The 22,477-nt window shown below is 39.7% G+C and overlaps 1 protein-coding gene across 2 annotated transcripts in view; it reads right to left on the bottom strand.

Annotated features, from left to right (window-relative positions):
• Nucleotides 1-22,477, bottom strand: part of LOC117473305 (ankyrin-3-like) — a 152,207-nt gene that overhangs the window by 120,075 nt on the left and 9,655 nt on the right. The window contains exon 1 of one of the 2 annotated variants that reach the window (XM_034118830.1): nucleotides 14,128-14,310. The exons of the other annotated variant lie outside the window; for it this stretch is intronic. Within the exon in view, the coding sequence (XP_033974721.1) occupies nucleotides 14,128-14,193 (66 nt within the window). The 5' untranslated portion in view covers nucleotides 14,194-14,310. Of the gene's footprint in view, nucleotides 1-14,127; nucleotides 14,311-22,477 lie in introns of those variants that run through there. 2 annotated transcript variants of the gene reach the window in all.

The raw sequence follows: 22,477 nt of genomic DNA, 5'->3' as shown, positions 1-22,477 counted from the left end.
GGGTTTCGCTGTCTCGCAGACGGCCACTGGGCTCACAGGGAGGGGGGGGCAGGAGCTCCAACAAGCCGTTTAGGACAGAGAGTGAATACACATACTATACAGAGATGCTGTATGAGAAACCAATGCGATTTTGGAAAATTGCACAATATAAATCTATTTTAGTAGACCTCAACAATGGAATTATGATCAGTAGAAATGGCCATGACATGGGACCTTTAAATGAGCAGTGACTGTGCTTATGCATCCCCAAATAAATTGTGTTTAGTAAGAGGTACAGAGGTCGCGAAAAATGGCAAAACAGCGCAACAAATACGGGAGATTGGAATTGAGCAGTTCACAATAATATAATTTAACTACACAAGCTTGATTTATAGGAGTAATGGCCCCATTTGGCCCGTAACCAATGCTTTGAACTTACGCACAAGTGTGACCGCCACATGAGAAGCACAGATCCAGGTTCAAGCAGCTGCCGAGTTTATGTGATGAAATGTCGGAGAATGGATGCAGGTTTCTCTTAGAATTTTCTGATCTGCTGTGCACACTTTTTTTATAGTCTAAATATATTATTGATAGTGTAGCAACTTGTGTCAATTGAGTTAGTAAGTGACAAATGTTAAGCTCCGTATTGATTTGCTGCCTGAACCAGATTTTCCCAAGAAAAATAAATGATTTTAAATATGCTGGTCATAGGTTGCATACCATATGACTGCATTTCTTTCTCAGATCAATTTATTGAAATAATCTTTAAAGGTCTATGGCAGACCATTTAATCAGTTTGTGAATATTTGTATTCATATTTTTATATTTGCACAATGTTGGCAGTGCTTGATATAGGTACTTTTCACATTTTAATTGTGAAGTTCTATCTTCTTTAATCCCATTTAGAAAGTTTCAACCACATTTATTTTGTTGCAGAATAGTTTTTCATTATTACCAGGTCAGGACCCCAGAGCTCTACCTTGTGGGAGCTGTTCACTATAGCAGATAATAAATGAATGTGCCACAGCGCTGTATTGCTGGTGTAGCATCTAAACAGTGATCTATAGCTGACACTCTGCCAGCTTTTCTGCAAACCTTCTGAAACTGCTACTGCTTAGTCAGTCACTATAGCATTAAGCTAATTCATCCGCTGTATGGAGTTTGTGCACATTTTACATTTCACTACTTCAGTGTATTACTAGAGGAAGCATGTCTCTCAGCAATAACCTTATTCAGCAAAAGGATGTATTACTTGTATACCTGCTACACTGGCATCAAATTCAAGCTGTATGTTTGGTTTTCATATTCTGAAGTGAGCCTTGGGAATAAGCTATAAAAATGACTACTAGCTCAATATGTTCGCCACTGTGCAGAAACGCACTCGCACAAAACTCACCTTTTCTATGTAAGCTGATTCAACTTAACCCTTTTAGCTTGGATTAGAAGCACAAACTGTATCAAACCATGTCAGAAATATATTACATGTCACTTGTTAGACGCTTTTATCCAAAGCGACTTACATACATTCAGTACTGTGGACAATCCCCACAGGAGCAATTTGGGGTGAAGTGTCTTGCCCAGGGACACAACGACATGCTGACTGCAGTGGGACTCAAACTTGCTATCCCCTGATTCGAAGTCCAGCACATTATCCACTGAGCCACAGCCTCCCCTGTACACATAACTCTTCCTGTTGTATAAACATATTCCCTCCTTGCTATTGATATACCATTACATCACTGTCCTTTGCACCACAAGGCACCTGCAATTAAACTTTAATGCTGATGTGAGAAGTAATATAGTCAAAGTCAACTTTATTGTCAATCTCAAAATATGTTTGTACACACAGAAAGATCGAAATACTGTTTCCCACAGTCCCGAGCAACCACTTCAAGACATACTTACACAGAAAAGACCATCACCACAAAGAAAAGACGCACATAGCTGAAGAGAAGATAAAGAAATACCTAACTAAAAACAAGGTAACAAGCTTAAAGAAGAGAGAAATTAAACATTTACTGTAGGCACAAATAAAAAACTAACTTAGTGAGAATTTACAATCTAAAAAGGTGAAAAAATATCTATACTGACAGTGAACTGAAGTGTTTTATTGTATCGTTGACGACAACACAATGTGTGCGTTGGTTAATAACCAACAAGACGTTATGGAAACTACAATCTATAATATAACGTGTTAATGTGAATATGCAGCTGCTCTCTGTCTTACCAAGCTTTATAGAGAGTTTCAGCTCAACGTTAGACCGTCAGAGCCACAACTGTATTGTTTTGGTTGACTCTCTCGGCTCTCATATTGACGTATTCACTCACAGCAGGCAGTTTGTCTTCGTTAAAGAGCCCTAAAAACCTACTGTACACTTCCTGCTCTGTAGCAAACAGACATTAGGAGAGTAGCTGCTGAACAAAGTGGAGCTAAAGTGACTAATGAATCAGAGAAAGAGGTCTCTGCCTCCACCTTCCAATAGTATATTTTATCTTCACACTATTATAGCTTTATGTATTGTTACTGGAATTGGATTTTCACTCGGAAATATCAATATTCAGATATTGGTATTAAGAATCTAGTATCTGTCAGGCTATCTTACACTAGAAATATAATATGATCAATTGTAATATTACGATGAGATTGACCCTAGCAGTTATTTATAATCTTTATACATTCTCATCCTAGCTATTTGGTGTTGCTGTTATCATTTCAGCACAGTTTAAAAAGGAAACCAATAAAGCTAAATAGTTTAAATATGTCAGACGGTTAATTGACCTTCCATTCATCAAGCAGATGAGCCAACAGGAACAATAAAAGGCTGCAGAAGGATTATAAGATCAACGTAATTACAAATGGATGTTGCACAGATATCCTTTCCCGCTGAGGATTAGCAGTTGATTAAAAGCATAGATCTTAAGAGAGGAAAGGTCTGCAGTCCTGGGCCGTAGTCAACTGCTGAGCAAGGCAAACCCAACGCAGTAGATCTGGAACTGAAACCCCGAGTCCTGGCCAATGATTACTATCTCACTCCATTCCCCCGCTCTCTGCCTGAACCCAATTACCTCATCATCTCTATCAAACTACTCTTTGTCTCTATAGGTGTGAGTGGGAGGGATAGGGGGTTCAAAGGAGGGATTGACAGATTTCTCAGCAGAATATCTGTTTTGATCGATATTCGCTTAATAAGATGACCTTAGCCAATGGCTGTGGCCAATGTTTATCTGTCGGGTTGCATCAATTTTGCGCTGGCAAATAAATGACGTATTGTAACTGGGAAACAGGAGTTTATGTTTCACAACAAGAATGTTTCTGTTGCCTATGTTTTGAACAATTATTCACGTTGTTTGGGTATTTATTGCAGTGGTATAACCATCCATTGATCTGGATAGATTATCGATTCAATTCAACTAACCAGGTGAAATTTATTCGAAAGTGAAGAAATTGATAACACAGTTTGCTATTTTGCTATTAATAAAGACTGTCAAATAATATTTGAGTTGCTTTTTGTGAGTTATAAATGTAGCAAATTGTGTTGAATAAGCACATGATATCGTCTCATATCTATCACAGGATGCTGAATCATATTGTAATCGTAACCAGGCAGACATTTTGAGTTTTGATGTTATTCACACAATATATATATACTCTATAGAAATCTATATATTGGGAAAAGTCGTATCATTGTTAATCGAATCAAGCATTGTGATTACATTTGTAATTTACACCCCTATTGTCTAGCAGGCTAAAAATACTTTTAAAGCTATGTTAATGAGCGTTTCATACCAGTGTATGATTGAATTTGTGCCCATTCATAGATAGTGTTATGAAGAGTAATCCTTATTTTTTCGATAATACAAGTTATTTGGTTTACTGGCGAAGAACTGGGAATAAATAACAAAAAAAGAAAATATACAACAATGACAAAAACATCTGCATTCAGCCAAAGAGTTTTATCATTGGTATCAGCTCAGAGTATCAGAAGTGCTGCATATAGTAAAGTCAGAGACCTACATGGAACGTAGCATGCTAACAGAGACTCATCCTGTTCCTGTGAAGTGTGAGAAAGAGAGTCAAGCGCAGCACTCTGCTCCGCGGCTGCCTCAGCAAAAACACAATATGTTGGCTCTCAAGGAGCGCATTGCCAGCAACCCTCACCCCAAAGAATATCATCAGATTCATTATACTGCTTGTATCTACCAGCACAATAAATAAGGGAGGGGGTGAAAATCACTGCATGATGAATTGGAAGAAAATTGCAAAGCGCAGTGAATAAACGCTGAGTCTGCACCGGCTTCGTACCTGCTTTAGCGTGTATTTTTTTGTTATCGTTCTTTCATCTTAATCAACTGGTTTCATTACATTTTGTGCGTGGGTTTTTCTTCTGAATTCAAGGACACTTGGCTGACTCAGCAGGTTAGAATACAAACTCTCCCCTCACAATGTAGAGTAGTGCTTCTTGAATTAAGCTCTTGACCTTTGGATGTGTATTATTCCTGCTACTGTAAGCTTTTTAGCAGAGGAGAGTCCTTCACTATTAAAATGATCTTTTGAAAGAGTACCTGATATTCAGAATGGCCATTTTGGTACCATTCTATTAGTATTACTACAAGTCCCTGTTGTCATTTTAGAGTTTAAAAGCAAGATATAAGGATCTCTTTTGATACAAGTGTTGCCCAATGACTTAGAATGTTCTCTCATATTTTGTAATGTGTGGTGGCCCAGTAAAACTCAGGGTGTTTTGTTGGATGCATCCTAAGAAGTCCAAAAACAACCGGGGCATTCGATGAACGCAGACCGATTAAAACTGCAAAATTATTTGTATATCCAACATCCTAAATTCGGAACCGCTAAACAATGTTTTTCCTTGGCCAATAGTTCATCCTTCTACCAAGTTTAATGAAAGTTGGGCCAGTAGCTTTTCTGTAATCCTGCTTACAAACACACTAAGGTATTGACAATTTGGACTTTTTACCCGTTTCCTAAATTGATAATGAGACGAGGTGAGTCTAAGCTAGACAAATTCCTGGAAGAAAACTATATCAGGCCACTAAAAGTGCATTAACGGTCTGAGCATTAATGTATAAAACACCAGTATTAATGATATTTGAGAATATATATATAAATTACCCAGGTGGGTGCAGTGCTCTTTGGCGCTGCTAAGTGCTTTTCCTGTCTTTACTTGAGCGGTACATCACGCTACAGGGTATTACTCAAGTATAAAGTTTGTCTGATCAAGCCAGCAGTATTTTCAAATGAGGCACCTCACCAGTTAATGTTACACTTCCTGCCTTCAGAGAAGTGCCTGCCATACGGCACCGATAGTACAACCTGGCCAAACTCTATCAATGGCTTGTAATAGTGCCTGAGGAGTTATCGGATTTCCCTGGCAACGTCTGTCTCAACAGGAATGATGAACCGTGAAGAAGGGCAGCTAGCTCCATGCTCGCAAAATGCTGTGCACCGCACATTCCAGCTGGGATTACACACGGGGTAGAGTAACCTGTCTGACTCCACCCACTGCAGGGAGACCAAACTCAGGCCAAAGTTTTGGATATACTCTCAAGTAGCCGTTAAAGTGTATGAACAGGAACACTGCACTAATGCTAGAATCTTGAAAGAGGAGAGTGTCAGACTGATGTCCATAGGGAGGTCATTCCATAAAAGGGGGTATGATAGGAAGAGCTGACTTGTTTTTCACTTCTGACTGGAGTTCAGGATTTGAGAAGATAATCAGAGGCCCCTTCAAGTCTATCTGACATGGATAGGTAGCCAATAAATGGGCAATCAGCCTGGTGTAATAAGTATTCTATTCTTAGTTAAGATACTAGCTGCAGCTTTCGTCACCATTGGAAGCATAAAATAAAAAACAATAGCAATACTGTCTGACACAGGTAAGGACATGTGCTGTGGCTACTAGCATACTAGTTGCATTGTAGGTAATTAAGGCAACCGGTTTTTAACAAAGAAGTGTGGAATAATAAAAGAAACAAGACAATACTTGTTAGATAATGCACTGTTAAATCAGCGGAGCTTTAAATGAAAATAAAAATAAGTAAGATGTATTCAAATGGTAGTTACTATCTGCTTTAATTCTGGGGTACCTGGGCAACATGTAATTTCAATTTACACCATCACAGGAGGTTAGTTTGTCCGGTATTTTGTTTTGTTACAAAATATTGTTGGATAATAGACTTTACATATTGTTCGATTGTGCTTGAGGTCGGGTTTAAGCCCTAGGCTCTGGAACAGTCTGCCCCTCCATGTGAGGTCGGCCCAGACCCTAGGGCAGGCATCCTCAAAGTCCGGACTCCGGTCCGGATCCGGACCAAACCACAACTGTCTCTGGACTCTGAGCAAATTATACTTTTCATATGTATTATCTGTTTTATCTGTATTATCTGTGTTATCTGCGAGACATCGCCACAATGCAACGAGTCAAAATTCTCCGCTATGTCCACTGCAAACAGCGCTCTGCATGTCCGACTGTTCCACTCTCTGTGTGTGTCTGTCAACGATTTGGTCCAATCACATTCAGCATCCCGTCAGTGTTTTTTTCCCCCACCAACAGTCTGCGAATCAGAGGCACAGTAGGGTGGGTCTTCGCGGAATGCGGGTGGGTCTCGTCTCTTTCAACCTGTCTGAGTCAGAGCGAGAGTTAACAGCTCATCTAGTTGCATCTGTACTGTAGCTAGTAGCCTAGTTTCACCTACCGGTGTGGCATGGGGTGGCAACTGCCACCCTAAAACTAGGCCTTGCCACCCCAGCTGCCACCCCAGTTGGCAGCTTTGTTTTTGAAAGAAAAGTTGTGGCTCATCGGACATTTATGAGAGAAAGTCTCTAATGTCCGAGTGCAAGTGAATGCAGCACAAGCGGCCCTGGCACGAGCGTGGAAATATGATTGGCGGCGATTTCATTTGAACGGGACGGCGCAAAACAAGAAGCATTCGGACCCAAGTACTGAAGGAATGAGGTATTTGTGGTCTACAATGACAGAGAAGAGACTGTCAAGTTTGGCTGTACTCAGCATTGAATCCAAACGCACTAAAGCTTTAGATCTTAATACGTTTGTGAGGCGTTTTGCTGAACAAAAAGGTAATCGCCGCATTCAGCTGTAATAGACATGTCAACTTGATGCTCTGCTCACGGATGAGCATACAAAACTGTTAAGATGATGACCTTACGTGTGTAAATATATTTTCTTCTTTGTGGGGGTCTGCCCCCAAAAAAACAGTTTTAAGTCCTGAGAAAGTCAAATAAGACGGTGTGTAAAACTACACTGCCCAGCCAAAAAAAAGTAACCACTTTGATTTAACTAGGCCAGTAGGTAAGGACATTCCACTGGATAATAACTGAAGTATAAAAGAATGCATGACTGAAGTGATGGAGACCATGTTTGAAGGCAAACAAAAAGAGGAAATAACAGGTCAAATCAAGCAAATGCCCCTCTCAGATTCCACAGCAACCAGAAGAACATAAATACTGGCTGGTGATTTGATTAATCAGCTTTGTGATGGAATAAAAAATGCACAGTGCATTTCCTTAGCTGTGGATGAGTCCACTGACACCACTGACAATGCTCAGTTGCTGGTGTTTGTGAGTTTTTATGATGAGGCAAAGGGGGAGTTTGTTGAAGATGTGTTGGGCCTGACGAACCTCAGTGGACACACAAGGGGGCAAGACATTTATAAAGCAATAATGGGAATGCTGAATGAAAGAGGGTGCAGCTGCCTTTATTCATAACTGTGCAGCTCTTACACTGCGACTCTGAGGGATCAAGCACAGACACAATAACAATGAAAACTGCTGCATACAGATTATTTTTGTTTTTGCAACCTCGTGTTAAGAATCTTGTTGCATTTGTTCAACAGTTTGAATGACCGTAATAAACGGACCTTTGTCTTATTGAAACATTTCTTTGGACCTTTAAGATTAGTATTTGAGTACCCCTGCCCTAGGGGTTTTTAAATCCTCACTGAAGACACACTTCTTCTCTCTGGCCTTCTAGTCATAGCTGAGTACGACACCTGACATTTCCCTGTGTTTTGTTTTTATATTTCAGTTGTAAATGATTGTCTTTTCTTGTTATTGTAGTAAAGTGTTTTTATTACATGTACAGCACTTTGGCTCGACCAAAAATCGTTTTTAAATGTGCTCTATAAATAAAACTTGATTTGATTTGATTTGAGGAAGTTTGTCATTACTGGAATCAACAGCCATTAGCATGACTCGACGCAAGGCCTAGTACATTGAGAAGGAACTTATGACAAACTTTTCACTTCCACATAGAGTGCAAGTTCTGCAGTCAAAATATAGATTCTGGGCAGAAATATTCCCTTTTTAGTAGAGTTCCTTCTGACAGCACATGGGAATCAAGTCCAGATAATAAACATTGTTCATGCTCACTTACGTTTTAAGATCAAAGAGTAGCCAATAAAACATTTCCTAAAGAGTTAAAACGCCTGTATTGATCTGAAATGACTAAGTATAATTTCAGCTAATAACACCTCCTAGTATTTTCTTACTCTCCACTTTGGATAAATCAGATTAGCAGTGTGCTGAAGCTACCACTTCATGCCTATTGAAAGCATTGACAGTATTGACATTAGAGGGTGTGGGATGAAAATGACTGAACGTGGGTAGTCATGTTACATAAGCAATAGTCCACTTCTCTTACAAAAACAGCACAAAAACACTGACACACCATGCATATGTGTGCTGCTCACCTCCCTCTAACAGATGGGATGTTTTATTCAAGTTGAGATGTCATTATGAGAAGCTAGAAGCCGTTGCTTTGGTAAAAACAGCAAATACTTCAGATATAATAAATGCTATTGTTGATCTATATTATTTTCTGGGTTTTGAGTCCAATCATTTGCAAAAATAAGTACTCCACGGCTGTACCAGGGTTTGCATCCATTTATCGACCAATTAGCCTTTTTAACAAGTCTACACTGTGTTGCTATACAGTATTTCTTGTCATAAATGATAAGTTTGCTAAAGAATACTATTTTCAAAAACCTCTTTTTAGTTAGTACTAAGGACAACAAATTCATATTAGGAAGACTTACAGAGAAGATATATATATATATATATATTTTTTTTAAATGTTGGCTGAATGGATCGTGAGAAAAAATTATGATTATCTTTTTTTTTTTTTTTACAATTTTCTATTTAAAAAAAGGTTCTTGTGTGAAATACTTTTTTGCACAAAAATGTTTTTTTAATATTACTTGTTATATAAAGGAACATTCTAGGTAAACCAACTTTATTTACATAATAAATTAACTACAGATAGATTCAAGAGGCGCTTTCACACCAAGTACTTTTCCCAGGAATAGTTCCCGGAACTTTTCCCTGGAACTTTTATTTCCCCGGAACTATCTAGTAAATCGCGTTCACACCGGAATAAGTCCCTGAGGGAGGATTAGGCAAATGAAGCCGCTGACGTCACTTCTTCATCTTCTGCTTTGGGTTTACTGGCAGGCCGCAAACAACTTCACGGCGTATACTGCCACCCAAAGTCCCGGAGTCCGGGGGGCTCCGGGACTTCGGGTGGCAGTATATCGCCACCCGAAGCCCCGGGTAAATCGCCAGAAGCGCCGACACCTCCTCATCACTCCACCGATCCCACGTTTTATTTTGTGTTGCCATAAGTTAGTCTCTCTCCGTTGGTGCGCTGGGCTAATGCTAATTCTAATAATGCTAATGCGAGGAAATAAAATGTCGGCTTCACAAAAACTTTTCCGAGTTTTACGGGGGGTTGTTTTGCAATTCGCCCAGCCAATCAGAAATTGGAACGACAGGAAAGTCCCTGCTCTCTAGCAGGGACTAAAAAGGGGTGAAAAGGTTCCTGAAAACTATCGGAACTATTTCTGGGAAAAGTACGGGAAAAGTACTCCGGTGTGAAAGCGCCCATAGATACACTGAATTCACACACCTTGCCTAATGTTTACAATGCAGATTATTCACATTATGTCAATACACATTTTTTACTGCTGCTTTACCCAGTCCATGCATGCAATATTAAATAAAATAAAATTGGAAAGGTGTCTAAATTTGAAATATATTCCAAATCTTACCCTATGATTATTTTACAGAGTAATCTAATAAACCCCGCTCCCAAAAAAGAAAGAAAAAGGAATGATGAACGGAGCCAAAGAGCAGTCACTACTCGGCCTCTGTCACCGTCATCCTGTTTCCCTCCTCACTTACAAGACTTCACCACAGACAGGGATTTGAGTTACATATGAATAGCACACACACACGCAGACTAAAAGCAGGGCGGGACAGCACATATCAATTTGTTTTCTTCCTACTAGACTCCAGTTCATCCAGTTCAATTATCACTGAATAACATACTCTGAAGTCCTCCTGTTAACACTAAGCAACTGGATACTTGATGTTGAGCTGAATGCAGTTCCTCCACCTGATGACTAACCTCCACAGCTCCTAACACTTCCTCCTTCTCCCAGGGGGCTTTAGTTGTCATAGTTACAACCATTAACACACCTGCTAAGCTGTGAGGTCCCTCATGTACCTTGCTCTCTTTTATAGACTTCACACCAATACCCAGACCAGAGGTAATTGGTGTTCCATCAACGGGGGACAGATAAGGACAAAATGATGACGGTAAATATGGAGGATGTATCACAGTGTGTCCTGTTTTTTTTACCCACCATTCTTATCTTGTTCATGTATTTTTGTATTTACCCATACATTTATTTAACTAACCATATATTTGAAATGATTAGCTTCATTTGAAACTATCTGGATCCAGTTTAGCATTAAAATATAGATATTGACAGCCACATATTGAACTAAATGTTGGAGCGGATCTAATTAACTGGGCGGAAAAACACATCATTTTCAACTTTGCAGATGTTGCGCTCTCCCAGTGCCCTGCTAGTTTTTTGTTTTTTTTATTGCTATCATAACAATTTTAACAAATGTTTGCTTGGTCACAGCTAAAAAAACTAATCTAAAAAAATAATAAAATTACTAAGTAGGATATCACAGCCAATGTTGCAACAATGAAGCATCATTAGAAAGAATTGGCCCCATATTAACCACCTTTATTATTGTTAAAGAGGCCCTGTTATGTATTTTGGGGTTTGTCGTGAAAAAGGCTTTAAATCCCAAAGTTCCCTCCAGAGAGAGTTTTTGGTAGCAACCTCCGTTTTTTACGACATTCTGTTGTAGAACAATATATGGAAAATCTCTCGAGCTTGTACTAGCATGAGACCTTATTTCAACCAAATCCAAGTAAAAAGAATCATTGAATGCAAGACAAGCGAACCAGAAATGCTAAAATGCCAACTAATTTCTTAATTTAAGGACTCATTCTTGCACCTCTAACCACTCAGCTGACAGTCTTATTATTGACATGAGGCTTCATCTAACTGAAGCATTAGAGCACTCCTGTCACTGAATATCTTCACTCCTTAAATCACACCCACATCCAAGCACTCAATTGTTCCTTTTGGCCGGATGTGATGGTTCTTCCTGGTTACTCATCCACATCAGTGCTACTGTTTTCACTGTGAATCACACATTCCCTGTGTCCCTAGCAACAGGTGGAGAGTGGAGGCAACACTTATCTCATCAAAGCCAAAAGAAATGCTCCTATATTCTTCTTTTTCTACTTCCTGTTCTCTCTATTTATCTTGTCTACTCATTCCCTGAATAGACGTCTTTGATTCCTCCATTTTCCTCCTCTTCACTCTCTGCCTACCCTACCCTTCATCTACCTCCTCCCTTTTCGTCTACTTTATTCCACTCTTTCTTTTCATCTGCTTTTGCCATCTTCTCTCCTCTTTCCTTGCCGACTGTCTGTTCAGTGCAGGATCACAGCGACACAACAGTCATATCAAATCAGTCGAAACGCTGTCTCTATCAAAACATTCCCTTTCTTTCTTTCTTTCATCCTCACCTCTCTTCTTCCTCCATCCTTGCTCTCTCCACTCTTCCTCCCCACCCTTGTTTGACTCCACCTCCCTCTCCTCTCTGTAGCGTCCATTTGCATTCCTCAAATACAAAAATAATCATTAATCTCACCAATACGTTAGACCAACACCAATTCTGAGAGCCTTGCCCCTTCCAAAGGACATAGCATCAATATGAAAGATGTACTAAATCATATAGGCTACACTTTATGCTGCCTTCTTTGTCTGTTTAAAGAGCCAAAAACAACTGTTACACTAGATAGAGAAGACTGAGGTGTGTGTGTGTGTGTGTGTGTGTGTGTGTGTGCGTGTGCGTGTGCGTGTGTGTGTGCACGCTGGGAGACAATTAAAAACAGCTGACTAAACATAAGGCTGAATCTTATAGGATAAAAGGTGCTTAGCCAGCAGCTTTTTTCACAGCAGAGAAACACACACATACTGTACACACAGTGCATAGAAACCATAACCCACACAACAACAAAGCAGAGTTTTCAGATAGAAGACAGAAATGTAAAGTCCTCAATGTGGCAGAGTGTCAAACCTAAACTTTAAAATGCATGGCACTGAGAACTGAAAGCTGTTTGCAACCTGACACCTTTCTCGCTACTTTATTTCTAAGAAGGGACAAGCTACAAATGTATGGCAGAACGGCAAAACCAGTAAGTGTCACGTAAATGAATGAAAGATAACTTTACCTTTTATATGTAAATAACCTGCAAACCTAATGCTAACCATCAGAGCAAGGTTGTTCGATTGGTCAGCTTTTAAAGATTTCCTTATTAAATGAAATGTACAACCTTGAAAACTAAATTCTAACGTTGGAAAAAACATTCCATGATAGATACAACAAAAAAATAGTGTAGGAAAGACAGTAATTCACCAGCTTTAAACTACTTTATCAAGCCAAAGTCATGTAAGGTTGCTGGTAGTTAGACAATATTCAAAATTAATCAATTCATGTATTGATTAATTTCACATAAAAAAAAAACAGAGTATGCCAGGAGATTTAATACGATTCCCATTAGTAACAAAAAATCTAACAAATACTTCTAAATGTCTTTTTTCTCATAATACCCAAAACAGACACCCTAACAAATCCAGCAAATATTCTCGAAAGAATAACTTTTACTGATTCATGTTCTTGTCTAGATTGTGTTATACAGGCAAAAAACACATACAAACTCGCTGATATCCGGCAGCTAATGTAGAACTGTAAATCCTGTCTGCATTGTAATCACTGAACTGGCATGAGAAGGCATTTGCTGCATTAGCATCACAACAACATATTGACATATTGGCTCCTTCATGTTGTAAAGATGCAAGATTCATCAGTAAATGATGACAATTACATTTGTAGGATGATACAGCTCTTTATTTTTGGATGCTCATTCAAAAACAAGTCCCCTCTTTCCTCCCACTTTCACTCATCTAATTCTTCATCCCTCTGATATTTCTCCACTCTCTGTTTCTTACTCTCAACCTTTACCTTTCACCTGATCTCTAATTTCGTACGTAATGTCTTCTCTCCCTTGCCCATCCTTCTCATTTCTGTATGTGCCTGATCACTCTTGAATTTCTTATCGTCTGCTCTCACTGAGCATATTGAAAGGTTAACAGGTGTTTAATACCTGCAGTCACACTTTGTGTTGCAACAATATGGTTCATATTCAACCTTGTATGAACCTAAGAAGGAAACCATTGGAAATTAGACATTTGCTGGATACAAATTAATCTCATAAACAAATAAATGGAAGTGTCTAAGCTACATCACCACATCTTAAATCTCTGTATGGGTTATTTCAATATTTAACTGTACACAATGGCCGTTGTAAAAAAAAAGACTATTTGACTCCATTTGGAATTAATAAACTGCCTTTTTTGTTGAATATCAGAAGAACAAAAGCTGCTACACCACGGTAGTGCTCTGTCATCAAATCGCCTGCTGACAACGACCACAACAAAAGAGCTGCTCCCCATCAACAAAAAGCACAACTTCCAAAGGCGATAAAACTGAAATAAACCCGTCAAATTAGATAAAAAGCATCCTAAATATGAAATCAGACACATGTAAAAAATATATGCTAGAGCTTTTGTTTAAAAAAAAAAAAAAAAAAAAGGTCTCCCTTTCTGGTAGAAAGACTGACATGTTTTTAGTTTTTGTTTCAAGCAGCCACCCCATGTTGTTTACAAGTCATTCTTTACCTTCTTTCCTTTCTTCTTGCGGTGCGCTGACTTCCCCGTAGCTTTGTCTTTAACCTCCTCGCTCATTTCAGCAGCTGCGAGGGTGAATGTGTCCCAAACAGCTGTGTGTATGAGTCCCCAAAATAAAATAAAAAGGGTTTTGTTTTTTTTAATCCAGCATGAATGAGCGGAGAAGAGTGGAGTGGCGGCCACTCTCAACGTGCACAGAAACCAACTCACTCAGCTGCTCACACCCACTTTCACTCTCACACACACACACACACACACACACGCGCACACACACACACACACTCACATTTTGTCTGCGAGGAGAGGTAGCCAACTAGACTGCCTGGCTGAAGCGATGGAGATACACGCATGCTCTCTCTCTCCCTCTCTTTATCTGATCTATCTCACACACTTCTCCACTACCTGTCAGAGCTGTGGTTGACTCCCACATACTCCACGAGTGAGAGCGGAGCAGCAACAAGCTACGGGGCTTCAGTTTATTAATAGCAATCAATATCGGCAGTTTTTAGTGTGTGTGTGTGTGTGTGTGTGTGTGTGTGTGTGTGTGTGTGTGTGTGTGTGTGTGTGTGTGTGTGTGTGTGTGTGTGTGTGTGTGTGTGTGTGTGTGTGTGTGTGTGTGTGTGTGTGTGTGTGTGTGTGTGTGTGTGTGTGTGTGCGCGTGTGTGTGTGTAAAGAGAGAGGATAGACTCTTTATCAAGTTCAGAAAATGTGCTTGTCCATCTGTGTTTGTGGGGACCACTGAGTTTTAGAGGACAGTTTTGGAAAGTGAGGTCCCGTCCTCAATTCAAAGAGCTGTTTGTAGAGCATTCCAAATCTTACTTTAGAAGATAAACATAATAAACTATAAACTAAGCAAAATCTAAATAAACGTACGTCTACGTGTTATTGATATTTTCAAAAGCTTAGTATTGTAGCTACTGTATGAACCATAAAAAGGAATCTCTTTTTTATATATATATATATATATATATATATATATATATATATTTATAAAACGGACAAGTCAAATCAAGCAATCTGTTTGGTTCTTAGCCGTGATATAATGAGCGTATTATCACGGGTAGAATTGTAGTTACGGGCCGAACCACGCCCCTTAGCTGTGATATAATGACCATATACCACGGCCTGTCGTGAGCTATTGCTTGAATATATAATGTTCTGGTTGATTAATCCCTAATAATCAACAGGTCTTCCTACCTGAATGACAGAATAGCTCATTGGCAATAGCTACAAAAACAACAAACAATTTCGCACATTGTGGAATGGTCGCATTTTTTATAACATTGCGGACCAAAACTGATACAACATATTTGCTTTAGTAAAAGATTCAAATAAAGCTAAAGTAAAAAACAAAAAAGTATAAAATAATGATGTTTTGATACAGCTAAAGTTGCTTAGAAGGATATGTACATATGTGATTAAATTAGGTAAATTGGTTTCACACAGGACACAAACAGCATTCTCCAGGTTCAAATATATATCTGACATATATATTGATAATAGAATATTATTATTTAATAAAAGTAACTAAAGCTTTAAAAATGAATGTAGTGGAGTACAAATGTTAAAGTAGCTTTTATAATACTTTTAGTGATGTACAGAAAACATCCAAACGTTTGGCATTCATTTTTTTTCAGTGTTGTCGCAAAGATACTTTCAGGCATGACATGAGTATGAGTTCACTTAAATGTCACTCATGATCTTACTAGAGTAAGAGTAGGATTAAGAGAAAGTAAAAAATAAAGAGAAAGTGATAGACTACTGTTGAGCCTAGCAGGATAAACATACCTCAAAAGCCCCTTCCAATTACACCTCCCTGTGTCTCCTCCTTATCAATAATGGACAAAGAGAGAAGACCCCTAGTGGCAGATCAATGTAGATTGTGTGTGTGTGTGTGTGTGTGTGTGTGTGTGTGTGTGTGTGTGTGTGTGTGTGTGTGTGTGTGTGTGTGCGTGTGTGTGTGTGTGTGTGTGTGTGTGTGTGTGTGTGTGTGTGTGTGTGTGTGTGTGTGTGTGTGTGTGTGTGTGTGTGTGTGTGTGTGTGTGTGTGTGTGTGTGCGTGCGTGCGTGTTGTGGGTGGATTATGCCAATGTGAGCAACATTGCCCAGTACAATTAAAGCTGTATCATCCATTGAGAAGCATGGGGGACTCTAGGGTTTGTTTTCAGGGCTATTCATTATTGTTGCTCTTTATTTGGAAAGGGCACACACACTCACGGCAAAGAGCAATAACTCATGTGTGTGTGTTTCCCTTTTGCTGTTTTGCACACATAAAGATGAAATACCGAACTGTATTAAGGGTGTCTATGCAAAGATATCCATGTCAATATGCAGCATAATGTCACCTGCAGGCATAGTATAGTTGAATCACTGCTTTATGTTTTCTTAGAGTCAATATTTATAGAGAGAGACAGGCTTTTCTAGTTTACTGTCTTTCCCTGTTTGAACTGAAGAAGCTAGTCTGACATCTGGTGGCCAATGCTCTCAATGACAACAACAACCATCCATTACATTCTAAAAACCAATAAAACGGCATGATAAAATTGATGCTCTGACAAAATTCCATAATAAATATGAATTGCACAGACAATAATAATTGTCACAGTATATATTTTTGGGAATAAGTATAATATCAATCAATGTTCTTAATACTTAATACACAGTTTGTTTTTGGTGTTTTCCTCAGTTATGAGCTTCTCCCTTATATCCTTTGAGTACTTTTATGTTGAACCAAAGTGTTTTTAAGTGTACTTAAAAGGAGTACTAGTATTAGAGTACTTCTAATATGTCAGAAAAAAGTGAAAATGTCTATCCCAGTTTCTCAAATTCAGGAAAAAGTCTCGACATGTCTATTTATGTCAGTTGGTATTCAAAGATACTCAGTTTAATAACAAATACAAAAGAGAACATTTGAGAGCCTAAAAACTGCTTTTTCAGACATTTTTGTATAAAACAAATGACATGTCATTTCAGCCTCATGCAACAAACAGAAGAAAAACCAAACAGCCTTAACAATGTGTTTTCCTCTGTGTTTTAAGTTAAGATGGAAACACCAACATTATTCAAATAACTATATATCATTTGATTCACATCTATTTTCTTATGGGTACAATTTCAACACATTATGTTCTGTCTTACATCCACCTCTCTTTTTCAAGCCCTGTCCCTCTGATGTGTCTCTTCATCTATAACACACACACACACACACACACACACACACACACACACACACACACACACACACACACACACACACACACACACACACACACACACACACACACACACACACACACACACACCACACACACACACACACACACACACACACACACACACACACACACACACACACACACACACACACACACACACACACACACACACACACACACACGGCTAATATTCTCTATAAGTCAGCCATTAAAGGCCTTCTGGAAAAGGGAGTGGTTTTATGCCTCCATAACCATAAATTATAAAAGGGAAAATACAACCGGTGGTTACACGAGATAGGGTTGGTAAGAGCCAGTGGGTTGCTAATGGTACCATAGCAATCAGCTCAGTAGTGAGATATACAAACAAGTATTTAAATGGTTATGGAAATGTTAAGATACGGAATAGAAAGGTAAAAGCGTTTTTCTTTCAGCTAATGTATCTAGAGAGGAGACAGATGGGAAGCATCAGAGAGGAGACAGTAAAGAAGAAGGTCTATCTTTAGCTACGTGTTTATACTGTGAGAGTTGTATGTTACATTCCTCATCGTGGCAACGACCATCACGTGCACATTCGCAGTAGACAAAACAGTAATGTTCTCATGTGCTTGGTTGGTTTTTGTCAGAGAGGGTGTGAACTTTGACCGCAGAAGCATTTCACAGAGGACTGGTGTGTGTGTGTGTGTGTGTGTGTGTGTGTGTGTGTGTGTGTGTGTGTGTGTGTGTGTGTGTGTGTGTGTGTGTGTGTGTGTGTGTGTGTGTGTGTGTGTGTGTGTGTGTGTGTGTGTGCGTGCGTGTGCAAGGTTATTACACAGGTGGAGATTTCAATAATTATTCCACTTTCGGTATCATCTGGGATCAGTTTCTCTAGCTTGTGCATAGCCTAAAAAGGCATTTAAAATGTCACACTTATTATGGCGAAACTAATTTATGCCTGACTCCATTTCTTTTTTAACTGTGTTTCTAGCTGAACACCTCCATTTCTTCAAAAGTGTCCCAAAAAACAATCACGCAATAGACAGACGCTACATATCATTTGATAACAATCAAGATTTTCACTTCAAACAATTTTGCACAAAGATCCAATCCATGTTTAAAGACGTTGAAACATTAGTAATCCAGCCACTTTCTGTCGCTCGTGCAGGGTTTAGTTGTGCTGGCAGCAGGCTGATTAAGGGTATCCAGACTCCTCATATTCCCAACAATGTTTTCTAGGGGATCCCAATGCGTTCCAAGACCAGATGAGATATCATTTCAGGACGGTGTTCTGGGTCAACCTTGTGTTCGCATACCAGTTGGGCATGCCATGAAAATCTTCAAGTGAAGGCGCCCAGGAGGCATCCTGATCAGATGCCTGAAGCGACTTAACTAGTTCTGTTCGATGTGAGGGAGCAGCAAGGTCCCTTCATATCTGAGTCTCTAATTATAAGCCCAGACACCCTACAGATAAAACTCATTTCTGCTGCTTCCGTAATAGCATTCTTTTCGCTACAACCCAATGCTCATCATGACCATAGATCAGACCTGGGCATCGTACGGCCCCCGGGCCACATACGGCCCTTTGGTTGACTCTGACCGGCCCGTGTAAGGCTAATTGGAAATTACAAAATAAACATATTTTCTAACTTTACCTCATGCATGGACTAAAGCTGCATTGCTTTTATTTTGAAGTTGTTTTTTATTCACGTGCATAATGACGCAATACGTATATCAAGACGTGCACATTATTGGATCCTTGTCTCAAGACAACTTTAGCCCTCAAAAACATGTCCGCTAAAAAAAGAAAGGTAGATGCTGAATGCAGGGTTTTCAACAAAAATTGGACTGCTAAGTATTTATTTACTGAAGTCGGAGGTAAAACCGTGTGTTTAGTTTGCGGGGAGCAGATCGCCGTGTTTAAGGAGTACAATGTGAGTCGGCATTACGAGACGAAACACGCGGAGAAATATAAAAACTTGACTGACGCTGAAAGGGCGCGGACATCGGAAGCTTTGCTAGCTAAGCTGCAAAAGCAGCAAGGCTTTTTTACCAAGCTTCACACATCCAGTGATGCAGCAACCATGACCAGCTTTGTGATATCCCACAAAATTGCTAAAAACAGTAAGCCGTTCTCGGAGGGGGAGTTTGTCAAAGAGTGCTTGGTGGACTCTGCAGCACTAATATGCCCTGAAAAAAAAGCCGCATTTGAGCAAGTCCCGCTGTCCAGGCGAACCGTGACTAGAAGGATCGAGGACATTGCGGGGAATCTGGAGCTTCAGCTGCAACGTGAAGTGGCAAGTTACGACTTTTTCTCCTTGGCTTTGGACGAGAGCTGTGATGTCCGACCGCGACACAGCCCAGTTACTCGTATTCGTCCGCGGGATAACACCGGACTTCAAGATTACGGAGGAGCTGGCAGCAATGCGGTCGATGAAAGGGACGACGACAGGGAGCGATCTGTTCACGGAGGTAAACGAGTGCATGGACACGCTGGGACTGAAATGGGACAGACTGGCAGGTGTCACAACGGACGGTTGTCCAAATCTTACCGGAAAAAATGTCGGACTTTTGAAACGTATGCAAGATAAAGTGACTGAAATCGACGCGGATCAGAAACTGGTATTTTTGCATTGTATTATACACCAACATGTGTTGTGCAAGTCAGTGCTAAAAATTAACCATGTTATTGATGTTGTTACTAAAATAGTAAACTTCATCAGGGCAAGAGCTTTGAACCACAGACAGTTTATCGCACTTTTGGAGGAGCATGAGACTGAGCATCGTGACATCGGCTACCACACAGCTATCAGATGGCTCAGCCTGGGCAAAGTGCTAAAAAGAGTTTGGGACCTGAAAGCAGAGATTCGAGAGTTTTGTGAGAAGAAAGGCAAAGACTTCCCAGAGCTCTCAGATGAGGACTGGATGGCAGATTTTGCATTTGCTGTTGATGTGACTGCACTGATGAATGAACTGAATACCAAACTGCAAGGCAAGGGCCTTTTTGTTCATGAAATGCACAGCCTGGTGAAGGCTTTCATGACAAAGATGCAGTTTCTTTCAAGCCAACTGGAGAGCAACAATCTCACTCACATGCAAACCCTGAAAGAAGTCACACCATCAGCTGATCACCTCCGCAGGTACTCATCCATGTTGGGAGCATTGCATGGTGAGTTTTCAAGGCGATTTGAAGATCTCAGAAAAATCGAGGATGAAATGCACCTGATTTCCTCTCCCTTTACCTGCAGTGTGGATAATGCACCCAGTGATGTTCAGCTGGAACTCATCGACCTGCAGTCTGATGCAGTACTGGCAGAGCACTTTAAGTCAGGATCTCTGCTGGATTTCTACTCTTCTCTCAAGGAGGAGAACTTTCCAAACATGAGGTGATATGCTCAGAAGATGTTGGTTCTCTTTGGCTCGACCTACATATGTGAACAAACATTTTCAATTATGAAGTTTACGAAATCCAGGTATAGATCCTCTCTCACTGATGATCATCTGTCAGCTGTGCTTCGCATCTCCACCTCAGACATTCAACCTGACTTTGATGCACTCGTTAAAGCCCAGCAGAGACTAGATTTCTCTCACTGAACAAGAAAAGAGAACTTAAAAACACCAAATGAGGTGGTTAGACTACAAATGTTGGCATGTAAAGGCACCAACTAGCAGTGAACTGGGACACTTTCTTTGGAAGCCTTTTTCTCAAAATCACAGTTCAGTGATGTTTAGTGACAGTTCAATATGATGTATCTTGCTTAATATTTGGAGTACAAAGACAATATTGTGATGTCTTTAGAATGCTAAGAACCTCTTTCCAACAGTAAATGAAACTCAAAATGTGTTTGAGTGAATGTGACTGAAAATGTTCACTAATATGAGTCACAAATGGTGAAAAACGTTCATTTTGTTTACCATTGTTTTGGGAAATTTGATTTAATAAATGACATTTTTTTGTAAGGCAACCTCACTTTTTCCATTGCTTAACTATAACATATACTCTTACCAGCTTGTCAAAACAATGCTATTTACTGCTTTTTATAAAGAAATACAATTAATATTATGTAGAATTGAGTTCAGCCTTTTGGCCCGGCCCTCCACAATATTTTCAGTTTCTCATGTGGCCCCATGGAAAAAATAATTGCCCACCCCTGCATGTTGAAATGAAAATTGGACTGATAAATCGAATGCTTTGCCTTTCAGCGTGGATCCCTCTTCCTCGATATAATGGCAGCATGATTGCTGTGCTTACACTCACTCACCGGTGAACAAGACCCAATGACAATTGAACCCCAAAACGTGGGGCACTGACTCTCCCAACAGGGAAGTTATGAGAAAATATACTGATTTACAAATTCTCAGAAATGACAACTTTTCCCTCCAAGGAAAAGCTATCGATATGTACATGTTTTCAAGACTTTCCTCTCTCAGTGTAGTTGCATTGGAAGCTTATATCGTTGTGGAAGTTCCAAACTTGACCAGAAAGGGTTAATGCCATAACATCATGCTTCAAGGATTTGTTGAACTCAGATTTAAGGTGATAGAGAGAAACTTTCCTCTTCAAGGTCTAATGTTTAAACAGCCGTCTACAATCAAACCCTGCCGAAAAATCATCCCTAAAAAACATGCCAAACACACACTTTTGTTGCAATCCATAACGTGTGACAAGTCCACAAGTCTATCAAGTTGACATTGAACGGTAATTGCAATAAATCAATCATCATGTTTTTTGTTACTTCAAAGAGTTTGACAGGACCAACATGACTGTACAGAACATGCACTCAATGAACTTGTTTGTGCTTGTCAGGGAGGTTGTTATCATCTCCAAACACTTGACTATCAGAACTAGTCAAAAGCAAACTATGAGAAAGGATAAGGGCACTGGCGGGGTTTCTCTGTTTTCTAAATCTCAAACTATTATCTTATTTACAATTGGTTAAATGGATCCTTTTATTCGCGTGTTTATTTCTCTGTTTCGGTGTCAGTTGGAGTCATGACCTCAATGTCTGTGCGAACACTGGAGGGTTGTTTGTACGTGTTTGTGTGAGGTGTGGTTTGCACCGAGGCCTGTGATTTGTGCGTGAGTGTTTCTTAGAGAGACCACACGAACAGTGGGTTTGACATAGATGCTGATGTGAGCTAATGAGCTGCTGG

Source organism: Trematomus bernacchii, unplaced genomic scaffold, assembly GCF_902827165.1.
Source record: "Trematomus bernacchii unplaced genomic scaffold, fTreBer1.1, whole genome shotgun sequence".
NCBI classification, from domain to species: domain Eukaryota; kingdom Metazoa; phylum Chordata; class Actinopteri; order Perciformes; family Nototheniidae; genus Trematomus; species Trematomus bernacchii.
This window is presented reverse-complemented; position numbering and strand designations above follow the sequence as displayed.